We start from the raw sequence: 16,651 nt of genomic DNA on the forward strand, positions 1-16,651 counted from the left end.
AGGAAGGCAGCAGCGTGCCAGGCTGCCCCGGGGCTGCGTCCCACCTCTGCTGGGCTCAGGCCAGGTGGAGAGGTGGTTGACACAGGGAGGAGCCCAGGGACTCTGATCACCCCACTGCTTCACAGACCCGCCCCAAGATGCTCAAAATAATCGCTCAGGCCTTTGCAATTCTTCACCAAGTGCTGAATCATCCTTCTGCAATGTTTGCATTAGGCATGCAGGAGCAGTAGAGCCTTTTGCAGTGAGCAATGGGAAGGTGGGGACAGGTACTGGCACACAAACAATGAAAAGTATCAGCAGTAAAGCTCTGTGTCACCTGCTCTGCTGGCCCTCCTAAGACTAAGTGGAGGAGGCGACAGTGCCTACCAAAGCTTGGCAGTTACCGGTGCATAGCCCAGGAGACAGGCAAAGAGAGTTTAGACACATAGCAGGGCTGACAGTTTGGTTTCCTCAGCATGAAAGTAAGTCACTGTGAAGCCCCAAATCACTAGAGCTGTAAGCAGACCCAACCCCGACTGCAAAGCTCCTGGGATCCCACATCCAAACACCCACCGCAGGGTCCCATCAGCTGCACCAAGCCCTGGTCAGCTCTATCACCGATACGCTGCACTAGCCCATCAAGTGAACAGCAATGTCGCTCCTCTAAAAAAGAAAAGCCTGCTCAAACCACTGAGAAATGGATGAGTAAAAGTGGTTTGTTTATTTAGACTTTCAATAAAACTTTGACAGTATCCTCCACTGGGGGATTTAAAATCTTGCAACCTACCCTGGTTACACACAAGGACACCAGAACTATTGTGTGTTTAATAGATCTACTGAGATGTGGCAGATAGCAGAGGATTATCTGGGTTAGTCGATGAGAGAGGCTGTAGGGAGCTGCAGAGGGAATTCACTGCTAACAGAGACCAGTTTTGCTGCAAGGGAAACGTAGTGTTGATAAATGGAAGTTCACACACGCCACAGGGATCATCTGACTTACTCCTGCATATCACTAAATTCACTATCATCTATAACCACGCTGGAAAAAGCCCCGTGTGTCACTGGACAGCTCAGTAACAACAGCTATTAAATGCTCAGAGACAAAAGAAACAACTTACTGTTTGAAGTGCAATGGGCTAAACAAATGTAATATTATTATGGCATTAAGTATCAACTGACAGGGTGGTCCTGCACCGAATAGTGTCTCAGCTGTAGCCTCAGAGCTGGAAGAAATTAAAACAACACAAGTTGGATAAAGGGAATGACCCGTATGTCTGTAATTGTCAGTGGGTCCTTTCAGCCATCCCACCCATCTTCCACCCAGTGCAGAGCCCTCCTTGTGACTCCTGCAGAAGGTCAGAATGGGAGTTATTTACCAGCAACTGAAGACTTTCTGGCTGTGCATTCACATGTAGTCTCTACAGACAGCAAAGCCCTGCACGTGGCTCAGCTCATGGCAAGCGTACATCAAGATGCACCATGTCCATGGGATGAGGTTTGGGAAAGATGCTCTGGGTGATGAGAGACTGGATGAAAGTGGGTGGAGGGCTAGGATGAACCTCCGGGGAGATCTCGTCCAGGTGAAGCACAGCAGGGTGGAGAAATGAGGGTGGCTGGCAAGGACTGGAGCTCTTCCCTACCAAAGTGCTGGCCAAGAAGGCCAACACCATGGAGTAGGTGACATATGGCCTTGGCCTCCTTGGGCAGAGAAAGCTAGATTCACATGTCAGGGAAAGCCATCATCATGCCCGTTAGCAGGTTCAGCACAGCTGGAAGGGCATGGATTATCTCCACAGGCAGTTTGAAACCTGAGGCAGGGCTCCACTCACCTTATTACAGCCAGGAAGAGGAGAGCAAACTCTCTGGCAGGAAGTTTCTAGTGGCCAGAAGACCTGTGGGCTGAGGCAGTTTTGCACGGCACCAAGCTAGATCTAATCTACATGGGCAGACCCGTTTGCTGGCAGCTACTCTGTGCTCCAAGCGAGTATGTGTACAACTGATCCATCCTGGCCAGCCCTCCCCATCTGCAAGAGGCTCTCAGGCCAGCAGGAGAAGGTCTGGGAAGCACAGAAAAGAACACAAGGAGACAGCCTGCCCAGACCAGGCTTCCCATATGCTGCAGGGCTCTAAATATCCCCGATCCAGGGGATGGAGGGATTATTGGCCAACAAACTTGACCCTGAGTTCCCTTGGAACAAGACAGGGACTGACTGCCCCTATCAGAAGTGAAAGGCCACTGTCTGGACTGCCCTCAATGCTGGACATCTCAAGGGTGTCTAAGAGGGGAAGGGAAATAAGGCTAATCTGTACGGATGGAACCTTACTAGTGTTGATGCCCTTCAGCACTTTGCCTTTGCTAGAGTACAGAGACGGGAGCGAACACAGTCCCCCAGCACAGGGGGGTGAAAGCTGCCACCAGGTCACTCACTCCTTAGCCACACCGAGCAATCAGAGCTCCTTTGCAACCGTGCAATAAGGCAGATTTTCCAGCTCGACTTGTGCTGGTAGCTGTTTCCCCACACAGCCTTCAGTTTGTCATTTACTTACACACTGCTGTGGGTGAGCAGCTGTACGGGAATGACATCTAGTTGCAGCAACGCTCAGAGCAGGGCGAAGCAGTAAACACCTCCTGACTTCTGCCAAAAGCAGCTACTAAAGCCCCTAAACGTCGCTCATGGCTCCACACGCTTCTGGTTATGACCAGCAGACCTCAGGATGCTTTCAGACATCCTGACCTCAGTCCCCTCCTCTCTCTGCATGGCCAGCATCACCTCTTCCCAGATACACAGCCTGACATTTAGTGATACTAAGATGCACGCAGCTTGCCTGCGCCTGCATGCCAGGCAATTTGGATCCCCACGGCTCCTTATTGCTCCTTCAACCTCTGTCTCGCCAGCACACTTTGCTGGCAAGGACTTTGTGTTTCCTTGCAGGTCACAGGAACAAGTCTGACCCATAGGTGCTTCCCAGCCCCACTCCCATTTGTAGATGAGAGCTATATATAGCAACTTAACAGCAGGCACTACAAAGCATCCATGTGTCTTGTATTAAATGGACTGAGCTACACTTTATCAGGTTTTCTTAAATATGATTAGAAACCTGGGCAGACATCCTGCTTTGAGTGATGATAAATGGTGCTGGGAGAACAAAGTGAGAGCTTCTGTTTGCGTTCTTCATCGTGTGCAAAAGGCTGGCTGCAGACCCAATAAAAGAAAGCACTGTTTTAATGCAGAAAATTAGGAATCATGGCGACTTACTGCAACAAGGCATCGTACAGCTGACTGTGCTGGAAGATTAGACGCATTAACCGATGCTGGAGAGGCAGCCGAGCCCCCTCCATTAGCCAGCCTGCTCCTCCCCATTACAAAAGGTTTTTGAGCCCATCTCCCAGGGGAGCACACCTGAGCTCTCACTGCAGCAAACCACGATATTCGGGAGAGGGAATTCCCTCTGGCTGCCAAAGCATCTCATCTCTGCCCTGCAAAACGCCACTCAGTGTTTGATAAGCTGGAGGCTGTTGAAATCACTGCTCCCATTTTCCAGTGCTTGAATTCACCAGGGGCGTGCTAGCAGCCTGACAGACCAATAATGAAATCTGCCAAGACATCAGCATCAGCCAGGGCACAGGGGCTGCCAGGGCTGCCCAACTCACATGGAGGGGTTTCAGACCACTGGTACCTGCTCTCTTCCCCCTATCCCCCAGGAGAGGCTTCAAGCAACATCCAAGCTGCCTCTGTGCTCCCACCACCTCCAACCCTCACTCCTGGGCAAGGCAGCATCATCTTTACATCTAATCACAGACGGGTCAAATTTAAAAAAAACAAAACAAAACAAAAAAAACAACAAAAAACAAACACACAACCAAACCCAATCCAAAGCCCAGAGCACAGAATTTGCATAATAAGGTGTTAAAATAACACCTTGGGGCTGGCAAAACTACACTTTGCATTGGGAAGTGCCAAGTGAGGACTGCACCATGCCTTTTTCCAAAGGATCCCCCAGTGAACTGGACAGACACCAGGTCAGAATGAAAGTTGTGCAAAAACCAGACATTTCCTAACAGTTGCAAGCTTAGTCCTGCACCCTAAATGGCACCAATTAATGCATGGAGATATACAAATCATTAACTGATCTAACGTCCTCCATGGGATGTTACTCCCCAGGCTTCTGTTACAGGCACTCTGCCCTTTTTCCAAAAGCATCTGGCACCTGCAACAGGAGGACAAAGCAAAGGGCAGGACAGTCCCATGCTTCAGCCTGACCTGACAATAGCTTCTCTTCCTTACAGAGAACAGCATCAAGGACAAGAGTGGAACAGGACCCCACAAAACCCAGTGGGTCACCCAACACCTGGCTGAAGATCTATAAAAATCATGTTTCCAGAAACAAGGATTTTTCCTTCCAACCAATTGCTTTACATGACACTCTGTAGCTACATCCTTCCTTCTCCATGTTTTATTTTTACATAGAAAAAAAGAATAAGCAGCATAAAAAGAAAACACTAGTGATCAGCATCTTCAACATTGTGCACACCAGACTAGGATGTGCCCTGGGAAAAGCATCTTCCTTCCAGGTATGGGAATGCTAAAATTGCAATTTGCTCTGACATACATATTTCATCCAGCAGGAAAAAATTGAAATGGGAGGATCTGAGCTGTTATCTCCTTATATGGGTGATGCTTGATGGTCTCTCTACAGCTGCAGAGCTCTCACTGGGTGTATACTGCTGGCAGGACTCTGCTGAGGATACGTCCACACAGGCTCTTGCAGGGCACAAAGGCAGAAGAGACGGCCCTAAACAGGAGACATGAGCCTGAACTGCTCCTGACGTGTGATCCACACCATCCCCCTTCAACTGTGACAATACTTGGTCAACAGAGACCAAACAGATCAAAGCCAAAATACACTGTGTGCGTGCTCTTCCCTAGCTAAGTTCCCCTTGCCTTATGAGAGGGCTATAAATAAGGCAGCTTCTCCCCAAATCCTGTTAAACCTTTCTCTTCCTTCAATGTTTTTCAGGAACAAAGGGACATCAGTTTCACATAGTGCTCCCTGCAGGTACTGGCTCCCAAATGAAGCCTAGGACATCTGCAAAGCACTGCCTAGACAATTCACCCCCTGCTCCAGAGCACTCACGCAGCCTGTGCAGGACTTCCACAGCTCCCGGGACCCAGGGATCCAGGAAAGGGGGAACAGCTTCCACCTCCACCAGCCTGTGGTACAAAATTCACTGCTTACCTCTCCAACACATCTGCTCAGAGACTATCAAGACATACTTGCTTGTTCTGTCATTATGCCGATACTCATCCTAAGCGCCATGCACAGCTCTTCTGTGTCCAGGCAGGCATAAGATAGTCTCCAGCAGTTCCCCCTCTGCTCTCCTCCCGGCCAAGAGAAGTCCCAGGCTTTTTCACTGCTTCACCTCAGTAACAGATATATTTTACCCTCTCCATAGGTGGCCATGGCCCTGTTTCAGGCTCCTCTTTAAGCAGTGATATCCAGGGCTTGGAGCTGTGCTTCAGCTTTGCAGTGGCTCGCCGGCTGTCCATGCCTGCCAGCCCAGGAGCTGGGAGAGGCCTGGGAAGCCCAAGAGGAGCTTCAGCAAAGGTGCAGAAGCACCTGGCCATTAGTACCAATCCTCAAGACCTTGAGCACCATCTCCTGGTCATACCTGGATTCAGTGGCAGCTTAACCTCACGCTTCCTCCATTTCACCATCACTGCAAAGCTTGGAGGACAAACCCTGCATTCAACCGAGGAAGAGAAAGGTGGGAGCCCTTCAAGACATGTGCAACTCTTCAACAAGGTCATACCTTGCTGCCACACACACTCACAAAAAATGCCATGCAGAATATTAGCTTCACCCAGCCTCTCTCCTGGGAGCAACCCTTGCTGTTCACTTCTCTCCGAGTTGTAACAGGAGCAACAAACTCACCGGCACGACCACCTGGGCACGCTCCTGTGTGACCACCTCTGCCTGGTGGCTGTGAGCAGCCAGCACAAGATGCTGCTGGAAAACTCCAATCTGTTAATCTCCTGTGCTCCCATGGCTCTGGGCAGCATGATAAAACGGGCGCTGCTGGGTCTCAGGTTGTGAGATGCAGCGGGGATCACCGCTCAGTACGTAAATATCACAGTGGCAGAGTTCAACCTTTTGGCATGAGGGAAAGGAAGATAAATGCTACCAGTCCCCTCAGAGCCACAGGAACCCTGCATCTATCTAATTGCACTTCATAATGGATTCAGCAAACCATTAATTATCAGATTATATTTTAGGAAACTGCAGATAAAAAAGCTTTATGAAATTTAGCCTTAAAGGGGCCAGTGCACTGCAATGAAGCTGTTGCATTGTGCTGGCACCAGAGAAGCAAATTTTACAGTACTTATGATGTGTGAACACATTTTACAAAGCAATTCCCTGTGTGCCACAGGGAACATCTGTGTGCAGTCACAGCAGCTACTGCACACTCAGACAGAAATACCTTCATTAGTGCCAATCTACTGATACCAGTAACGAGGGGCCCTGGCATGCAGGCACAGCTCCTTCTCCTTTCTCAGATGTGGCAGCTTCAGCATGTTCTCAGTGAACTAGAGGAGGGGTGGGAGATCTCAGGGCTGTTTGCTCCCAAAGAGGATGTGGATGCCTAGACCTGCCTGTGACCCTTCTTTGTAATGGACAGCCGCAGCAAAAACATGGACGGGATCAGACCTGGACTACACAGGGTATTACCTAAACAGTTCTGAAGCCATTTAGCACAACAATTCCCAAGAAGTCTCTGCCTGAGCAGAGAGGCCCAAACATCAGCTCCATGCTGGAGGATTTTTCTAGCTGGCGCAACAGGCAGCACAATGGTACAGGAGAGAGCAACAAAAGAAATAAAGCAGCCCTTACTCACCCTGATGAGCATCAGATACCTGCAAGCATCTCACTGATTCAGCCATAAAAATCTCTACCTTTGGTTTCACATACCCATACCACCCCAACTTTGTCTTGCACTAGTCTCCTCCCCTCCACTCTGCTCACAGCAGTGGAGGAATACACCCAATTCCCATCTTTTCCTCTGCTTCTTTATTTCTCTTAAGCCAGGAGGAATGGGTGGTCCAGCTCACCTGAGCTGGCAATTGCTGATTGCAGGGAGACTTCCCAGGCCCTTGTGAATGTCTACAAACTTCTCTCCTTGGCCATGCTGTGCTTGCTGCATACCATTTATTTTGCAGCATTGCATACCTGGGGGGTTTCTTTCCCAAAGAAACCCCGAATCTCCCTGCTGGAGCAGCACACTGAGGTACAGCTCCCAAGAGAGTCTAGTGGATACCAGGTGTCATGCACGGGCACCCACCGCTCACTCTCACTTGGTTTCTTCACAAATCAGAGTGACTTTGTCATCAAACAAGTCCTCCATAGTCACTGCCATCAGCTCAGAGCCTGTTTGGCTCACTTGGGATTCAGGCAATGTCACAAAGACTTGGGAGCCAGCGAGTTGGGTGTCATCGAAAGAGATGATGTGTTCTGCTGCTCCTTGCTCTGACGTCTGTATCACCTGTGTGGAAGATGACCCGAGAGTCATACACTTACAACACTGCTTTCCCCATGAGCACTTTGCTACCCACATCTTCCCCAGCCCCAGCTCTGGTAATAACATTTAGCTTCACCCCAGAGGTCTGCAATTACAATAGGCGTGAGACTAATGGGAAACACCAAACCACACACACCGATGATGCAAAAGAGAAGACAGGAGAGTAATTTAAAAATTCCTCTCCACAAAACTGCTATAATTTAGCTCCATAAGCAGTCATAGACAATAAACACTCTGTGATTATCCACTGGAGGAATGCCAGCCCAGGGAATCTTGTACACTGAGCTCCCTCATCCAAGAAGTTGTTCTCCACTGATGGCTGAAATATTGAAGAGTCTGGGTTCAAGGCTAGTATCTGGCCTCTAACAAAACAGCTATATTCTCATAGGGTATGTCATCGGAGTTTTAATAGACTAAGTAACCAGACACTTCTGCACACACTCTCAGTCCCTCCCCTCCTCATCTCCTGAAAACCATGACTGAGCTGCTTCCCCTCCAAGTGAGTCTGCCTCACACTAGCACAGAAATCCCAGAGCACTGAGGGCTGGGGAGCTCGCATCCTGGCCCCCTCTAAGAGGGAATCAGGGAGCAGAAGGGGTGACAGGAGCCACAGGGTGGATTTGGGAAGAGTAAGAGAGCTGGAGGGGGAGGATGGATGAACAACTGCAGAGGCTGCGGCACAGAGCAGTCTTTACCTGCACAATCTGGGCCGTGGTGGCTTGGGAGAAGACCACCTTGGGATGCTCAGTGCTGTAGTGTCCCTCCAGCTCACCCTGGGAGGGGAAGAGCTCCCCACAGAGCTCACAGGTGAAGGTGCTCTCCGTCTGCTTGAAGTGCTCACTGGTGACGTGGCTCTGCAGGGCCCCTGGAAAGCGGAAGGATGCCGAGCAGTACAAGCAGCAAAATGGGTGGGAGTCTGTGGGGAGAAGCAGAGCCCTGAGCCTGGGCTGCAATGGCCAGGGCCAGCCCGAGGGCACAGGGAGCTGCAAATAGCCAGGACAAGCAGGGCTGAAACCTGCCAGGGACTGCATGTGCCAATGTCCCTTCTCCTGGCTACACCACTGTCTGTCAAACAGTCTGTGGCTGTTCAGATCTGTTTCAGCTCTAGCTCCCTGCAGCACCGGCATTCAGAAACCAGGTTGGTGTATCTGACTGTAGCTACAGCTGTCCCTTCTCACAGACATCTGTTCTTCCTGTTCCCTTACACCATCCAGCACTGCTCCTTGTTGGAGTTGCCTGCACCTGCCGATTCGGCTACTGCAAACCCATCATCCACCCCAGGGGCTCTCTCCTCTCAGAGTGCTATGCCTAGATGTTCTCCTTCCTTGCTCTCCAAGGTGCTGTTGGCTGTCCCCTCCAACATCTCCCGATCCATCTCCCCTCCTGCCAGCCCATGTACAGTCCTAGGCACCCACCTTTCGTAGCAGCCTGGCCTGCCAGTGCACTCTGCCCACACAGCATTGCTTCAGCTTGCCGACTTACCAGAGGGCCCCTGATGTGGTCTCCCCAAGACCAGGTCCCTCTCTGATCTTTCTGGAGCTAAACTCCCTTTTTCTCCAGTCTCCTACTAGCCCTACCCTCCACAAACCCCAATGCTTGGGATTCAGTTCCTCGTTTCTCTCTGCTGATATCACCTCACCTGCGCTTAGCTTTCTTCTCTGCTCTAACAAGCAAATCCAGATCCCTCCTTAACTACGGTGACTCCAGAAGCTTAACACACATGTTCCAGCCTCACCAAGACTAGTGCTTTTCCAGTTCACCCATATTTTCTGTTTCTTCACACCCTGCTTCCTTACCATGTCCATCTTCACTCTCCCACTTACAGCTTAGACATCACTCACTGAGAGGAGCAGTCATTGCCCACAAGGTAACATCAACAAAAGCAAATGTAACAAACCTGAGTGTCTGCACTTCATGTGGACCTGCAGCAGAGCCAGCGTAGGGAAGAGCTCCTTGCATGTCTCACACTCATGGAACTTCACATCTGCAAACAAGGCCAAGAACAGAGAATCATGTAACCAAGGTCTTCTCCAAGAGATCTTCTAGGCCAAAGCTATGTTGATACTTCAGCAACACCACACATGCATACAGACATGAGGAGCATCTTTGGAGCTAAGGCAGGAAAAGGAGAGGCCAAGAGCAAGTGAGCTGCAAGATACTGAGATGAGACCTGTCAGAAGACACTGCTACAGGATATAAAGAACCTAGTGTGATTTGCAGGTAACGAATGGGCTGTTACCTGTGTGCTCTGCCTTGACATGCTTTCGGTGAGCAGCAGTGCTGGAGAAGGTTTTGTCACAGGAGCTGCACTGCAGGGAAGAGAACTTGGAGGAGCGGTGGTTCTGAGCTGCAAAGACATCAGGGTGGTGGGTCCGGTTGTGATACCATAACCCTGACAACTGCTGCAATGATAGGATCAAATCATGGTTACAATTCAAAGCTGTTCCAGGGGCATCAGGACAGCAAGAAATTGTGGGGAAAGCAACAGGAACAGTAGGATTGTGCTCAGCAGGTACAAAATCTGCTCATCCTCCCACAGGACAAGAGCTAACACCTCACTTCTGTCTCTCTGTTGCCCACAAAGAGCTAAACACTGCTGACTCGCTTGATGCAAGTCCCCTTTTGGCATTGAATTTCTGTTCCCTTGTAGGGATGTGCTCCCACACACTCCCACAGAGGCATGCCATTTGCAACATGAGAATTTTTATTCCTACACTTCTTGGGAGCTAGAAGCTTAGGTGAAAGAGATTTGTAAGGGTCCAGATGGGCAGTAGGTAGCTCTCTGCAGACATGGCCCATCTCTCTCCATAGATCTGCCTTTTCACTATGGACTCTGACTCCTCTGTGCAATTTTCTCCCTCTGCTGACCACAAACTGCTACAATCATTGTGCATGGCCAGATGAGACAATACTGGTGCAGAAGTGGGCGATGCCAACCTCTGTCACGTGTGACCAAACCCTGCTGCACCAGCTCACCTGGTAAGCTTTGTCACAGATCTCACAGCTAAAGGGCTTTCCTCTGATGTGGGTCACCATGTGGCGCTCCAGGAGTGATGGGGCGCTGAAGACTTTAGCGCAGGTGGGGCAGGGGTGGAACTCCCGGGAGTGGGCTTCGTGGACATGCTTGCGGTGCTCCTGCAGGGTAGCAAAGCTCATCCGGCACTTCTTGCAGTCATAGGGATCTTCGATGTCTGCTACCCAGAAATGCAACAAAAACCACAGGGGGAAAAGGAATCAAGGGCAAAAAAAAAAAAAAAAATTAAGAGGGGAATTCACACAGGGAGGAAAGAAATGGTTGTTACTTCCCAGACAAAAACTATCACTGGAGTTTTGGCTCTGCATACAGATATGGTTGCTCCTGCTCACCTACAGCTTCCCGTAGTAGGTTCCCAGCAGCCTGCAGTTTGCTGGAAGCCACCCCTGCCATTTTCTTTGGGATAACCCTACTCATAGCATCAAACCACTAAAGAGTCTTGTTTTACCTGGGAGGGTGCAATCCCACCACAAGCCAGCCTGCAGGCACCAGTAACACCCGCACAAGCCTCCGCTGGCACAGATGGGTCTGCCATAACCCTGCAGAAGCTGTGCCTCACAGGCTGGGCTGCCCAAGACAGGGAGGCAGCTGCCCACACTCACTGTGGAAGGTCCGGAGGTGGATGGAGAGCCCGTTGGCCTGGCGAAAGCCTTTCCCACATTCCCGGCAGACGTATGGCTTGTCCCCCGTGTGGGTCCGGACGTGGCGCGACAGCTCGATGGACTGGGCAAACACGGCGTCGCAGTACTGGCAGGCATACATCTTCCCTGCAGTGACACCCAGGGTGAGAGCCTGCACCTAACAGGACAGGAGCTCTGTCTGGACTATGCCGAATTTCAAAGGGAGAGGGAAGAGACTGTAAAGTGAACAGGCTTTCCTGGGGTAGCCAGAGTGTCTCAGTACAGGGTCAAAAAGGTCCTAGAGGTGCTGGAGAAAACCACGCCTGCACAGGGAGTATTAAATTACTACAGTTCTCAAGTATCTAGAGGTACTACACCTTGATGTGTCTCGTGTTAAAAATTAACTGTCCAACTGTATCACGCTCGTGCAACGGTGGGAAATACACCTGAACGTATTTATTAAAAACACAGTGATGCATCCTCTGTACCCATGAGAGCTGGTGGAGGCATGTCTAAGCCCCAGTAGTACACAGGGCTGAGTGCAGGGGCAGGAGAAGCACTGGTAAGTAAAATGTGAAATTCAGCCACAGGGAGGGACAGGAGAAATCAGGTTAACCAGAGGGAGAAGGACGCATCGCGGGAGTCTAAACGTGAGGGGACAGAAAGGAGCTACTCAGGAGCAAAAGAAGGCAGGTGAAGAGGAAGATCCCCTTAGTGGAGAGCAAACTGCTAAATGAGTAGCTAATCAGAGGACATGGAGAAGGGGATAGTGGAAAGGCAGAGTGGGGAATGGCAGGCAAAACTATGTGTGTGAAGGAGGTCTGGGAGAAGCCTGCTGCCCAGGGCTCTCCCAAAGGATGGGGAAGCAGCCAGGAGGCAGATAAAGGAACAGGGCACAAAGGGGTGGATGGAGCAAGCTAAGCCCATGGCCAGGCTCCCGTGGGGAAGGCTCACCCTCAGCATGTTTCTTTTTGGTGTGGTAGGCGAGGGCCGAGGCCTGCATGAAGGTCATCAGGCAATGCTTGCACATGAAGGGCCGGTCCCCCGTGTGCAGCCGCACGTGGTTCTTCAGCGTGGAGTTGGCTGCGAACTTGGCCCCACACTCCTCGCAGGAGAAGGGCTTCTCATCGAAGTGCTCTGTCAGCTTGTGGTACTGCATCCCTGGGGAAGGCAGGCAGGACACCGAGGTGGCATTGGTGGGACTCAGAGCCAGCCCTGCCTGACCCTGATGAAGAGGCACCACTCCACCCAGTTTGGGAGTCCACCAGCCCACCTGTGACACTGGAGGTCCACCAGTGTTTTCCAGCCTGGAGGTCTACCACGATATCACGAGCTACCACAGGGCAGGCAAAGAGACTCAACTCCTCTTACTCACTCTGCTAAACCAGCCACAGAATTGGAACAGCTTGGTTATTTTTGGAGGCTTTTAAATTTGACAGTAGCCCCAATTTTCTTTGATGAGCCGTGTGGAAAACCAATTAGGGAAGAACTAATCAGAAAGTGGTTGTGCTTAGTGGGGCAGGAGAAATGAGCTGAGCTGCGTTTCTCACACATGGTGCTTGCAGAACTGCAGGGAGGAGGAGGAGTTTTCAGACTATTTTCCAGACTTCTGTCCAAACACCCCTTCTCCCACCCTGCTCCCACCAACCCTACCTGAGGCGTGAGCAAACTCTCGGCCACAGATGTCGCACGCCACAGGGAGCCGCTTCTTCTTCTTCTTGGCCACCCCTGCCACGCCATGGACCTCCAGCTGATGCTTCTCCAGCTCCTTCTTCGTTGACTTGACCTCGCTGCACTCCTTACACTGGATCTGCTTTTCTCTGGCCACCCGACAACGTTTCATGTGCACCTTCAGGCGGCAGTAGAAGTGGAAGTTCTTATCACAGGCTTTGCAGACAAAACTCTTCTTGGAAGCAGCTTTTTCTTGGGGTTCCTTCAGTTCCTTGGCACTGGAACCTCCTGCCTTGTCCTCATCTTTGTCCAGAGCTTCAACTTGGGATTCACTGTTCACCTTCCACTTCCTGATGCCAAGTTTCTCCCCACTTCCCTCAGTCAAGAGACCTAAGGAAAATGCAATTCCTGTTTCAGTGGTGACCAGTAAGACTGGGCACCCGCGCCTCAGTCTCCCATGCTCCTACAGAGTTTTCTCTGCACAGCGGTAACAGACACACATTGGACACACTATCCTATCACAACGGTGACACGTGGCCCTGCCCAAAAGTGGCTGTGGCCATATATGGTACAATGCATGAAAGAGTGGTCCCTGAATTTCTCCACCCACACATATCAGGGGCTGGATGAGTTGGCAAGAGCCAGGGCCAAATTTTTCAAAGAGCTTGCTCCTTAAACAGGAACAACTGTTGCTTCCAAGCATCTGTCGCCTGCTTAGACGCGTGAAGTTACGTCTGTGCTTACATGTTTGAAGATCTGAGCCTAAGGTATGATACTGTCTAAGTCTGCCATTGAGAGTGGATATCCAGCCACTAATTACAAGAAATCTCAGGAACACTTCCCAAATGAAAACTCTCTGAAAGGGAACAGATAATCTTGCTACGATCCTTTTGAGTCTTCTAGTTAAGGCCCTGAGGTATTTTAAATCGCTCATTACATTCATTTCTTACGAAGTCTAATGCTTTTCTGAGTCCCTGTAACACCACCATCCCAAAAAGCACAAGCTGGAAAATTCACCTAGGATCTCAATCTACAGGAAAGACCCACAGGGAATGTATATATGGAAGAAATCAAAATACAAACAGATATATTTGGCTTCTTTGCTATAATGAGAACCATGCAACTGTGTGGCCATGGAAACCAGTGCAGACTTCTCCTTTGTCAATGCACAGGAAATTCAGACTGTGCTTGCAAAACTTGTTTTCTGCCTTCCTCACTAGGGGAAGAGCTCAGCAAAGCGTCCTCCCTGCACAGCACTACTGCCCCAGATTTCCAGCCAACTAGAAACCAGATGACATATTCCAACAGACTTGGAAATCTTAAGATGTCAAGTAGTGACCCACAAGCCTGTGAACACTCTGTTTTCAGGGGAGAAAAAACAGACTGGAAGACTGGTTTCCAGTTTGTCATGCTCTGTCATAATAGCAATACACACCTTTCACCTCTTAAGGTCTCTTCTCACATCCCTACAACCAATACTGTCGGTTTTCCTGACCCCAGTGAAGAAGTATCTTTAAACCTTCCAGAAATGTTGAATGTCAGAAAGAGTCATCTTGCTGGGCAATATCAGTGTGGATGAAGATATAAGGACTAAGGAAGCCAGGATTGGAAATGTCTAGAAGAAGTGCCATGGCATCAGGGGTGTAACCTGAATCAGATGAAATGGAGTTTTGCCACGGAACCCAGTGCACCAAGAGCTGGGACATGGTCCTCCTGCCTGTGAAAATGTTGATCAGGATTACAAACCTTTAGTCTAAATAACAGCACAAGACTGTAATGATATAAAGGCAGGAGGAACTCTCAACTTCAGTCCACCTTCATGGAGAAATGCATAAAGGGATTCCAGGAACATCTCTCCACCTTCAGGGGGATGCTAGTACTCCCAGAGAACAGTTTTGAAAGAAAGCCGAAGCAGATCACATAAAATCAATGGCTAGGTACCTACACCCTGTAGTCCCATTTCAGTGTAATATATACAACCTGGATGGCAGCAGGAAGCTTGCCTGATGGTGGAATACACCCTCAAAAAGCTCTCAAAGTCTGGCTACCATGAGAGGGGAGGATGGGAGACATACTAAACTGCAGGATGCAAAGCTGATGTGACACATCAGGTGTCAGGTTGTTGAACTTGGAGGTTTCTTTAATGGCATCAAGTACCATAGGCTGGCTGCTGTCTATACAGAAGAGGGGACATGTGGCACTACATTGCCAGGGCAGCAATTCCTTTCCACTTGGCAGCCAAGATGCCTCCCAGAACATTAATCAACTTCTGTCCTTGCAGATGCAGGAAGCCTGGAGGTGAACCTGAGTGCTCTTAAGAGAAATAAGACCAGACCAAAGAAGTGATTGCACATCAAGTTTGAGGGGCAGTAACTTAGCATGTCTTGGTCATGCCCCTGGCTGAGCCTCCTGGTAGCAGACTGAGCCTGATGATAAACATACACCAGAAGGTTCCCAGGCAGGAATTCCTAACTGTGGGGTCCCACTGGAACTCTGAACTTTGTGTCACTTTCCACACTCTGGTCACAAAAACATTCAGCACTGGAGGAAAAACCCTGCTGTTAATTATGGCATATTTCACACCAAGTTCTCTTTCTAAGTGGTCTGCTGAGTCTGTAATCCTAGCGGCTGCTCTACCCTCCCTGCAGAACTCCAGAAGCAGAAGACCTCTTGGTGTGTGACCATTCCGTCTCTCGCTTCTTCAGTTTAGGCTGAAAGGAAATTCCACCTACCCCCTTTTCACCTTGAAGGTTATTCTGACATTTGCTGACACACACAGTGCCATCTAATGCAGAACTTTTACAGGGGAGAATAGCATTTTGCCTGTAGACCCTCCAATTAAACAATTCCAGGGGCTGAATCAGGCCTAAGTGAGCATCTGTCTTTTTTAAACACAGGAGTATGCAGAGGAAAAGCCTTTTTGCTGGAGTTCTTGACACATTGCTGAGATCTTAAAGTGAGGCATATCTTGACAAACATGATCTCCCAAGAAGTGACAGTACAAAGTCCTGGAAAGCAGCTGGTTAGAGAGGAGGTTATGGAGTCAGCTGGAAAAGCCAAACCTCTTCCTTGCAAGCACCAGCTGCCAACAGTGCAAGTGCTCTGACTACAGAAGGGACCCAAGGAGAAGCCAACAGATTATCATACCTCCACCAAAGAAACGAACCCATCACTCTGATGGGGACAAATGCAGACAGTTTCCACCACAGGAATGTCTAGTGCTTTCCAAGTGCTTCAGCTCATCTAAATTAAGCATCAGAATTTTTTTTTTTTTTTTTGTGTGTGTTAGAGATGTAAAACCCGATGCTTTCAAGTGGAAATGCAAACTGTACGCATCTCCATGCAGCACATATGTTCTTCAGAAATGTTAGATCTCCTCTATTTCAAGTGGAAGCTCACACCCCTCAAACATGAGGCCTGCAGTTATCATTCATATCTCATGCCAAGAGCCACATGGCTATTGATCCATAAAGCCACCTGCAACATTTAGGGCTCGTAAGCAGTGATATCAGAGCTGAGGAGACTGGCCTGGAAATTAAGATATGGAAGTTTGGTGTAAAGATCTGTAGAATGCCAAAAAGGGGCTGGTAACTGGCAATCCTCCTCAGGATACTTCATACAGAATTTGGCCAAGTAAATACCATATTTCCAGGGCTTTTGCTTTTGATGTTGCTTCTTGCTTGATTTCGTCTCAACCTTGGCTTGAAGCCCTGCAAAGACACTTAGTAACAGCAGTCTGCTCTCTTTGATACTGGTGCCAGAAAAACAGGG

The 16,651-nt window shown here is 49.6% G+C and overlaps 1 protein-coding gene across 6 annotated transcripts in view; it reads right to left on the reverse strand.

The window, feature by feature from the left end:
• Positions 1-677: 677 nt before the first annotated feature.
• Positions 678-16,651, reverse strand: part of ZBTB40 (zinc finger and BTB domain containing 40) — a 47,510-nt gene continuing 31,536 nt past the window's right edge. For 2 of the 6 annotated variants that reach the window (XM_042794300.1, XM_042794298.1), the window contains exons 12-19: positions 12,863-13,270; positions 12,164-12,370; positions 11,192-11,356; positions 10,532-10,749; positions 9,795-9,957; positions 9,453-9,539; positions 8,251-8,471; positions 678-7,519 (exon numbers count right to left, since the gene is read on the reverse strand). In XM_042794300.1, the coding sequence (XP_042650234.1) occupies positions 7,328-7,519; positions 8,251-8,471; positions 9,453-9,539; positions 9,795-9,957; positions 10,532-10,749; positions 11,192-11,356; positions 12,164-12,370; positions 12,863-13,270 (1,661 nt within the window). In that variant the 3' untranslated portion in view covers positions 678-7,327. Of the gene's footprint in view, positions 7,520-8,250; positions 8,472-9,452; positions 9,540-9,794; positions 9,958-10,531; positions 10,750-11,191; positions 11,357-12,163; positions 12,371-12,862; positions 13,271-16,651 lie in introns of those variants that run through there. The other 4 variants (XM_042794302.1, XM_042794299.1, XM_042794301.1 and 1 more) reach the window with 4 other exon arrangements.

Source organism: Tyto alba, unplaced genomic scaffold, assembly GCF_018691265.1.
Source record: "Tyto alba isolate M040663 unplaced genomic scaffold, T.alba_DEE_v4.0 Super-Scaffold_20000042, whole genome shotgun sequence".
Classification (NCBI taxonomy): domain Eukaryota; kingdom Metazoa; phylum Chordata; class Aves; order Strigiformes; family Tytonidae; genus Tyto; species Tyto alba.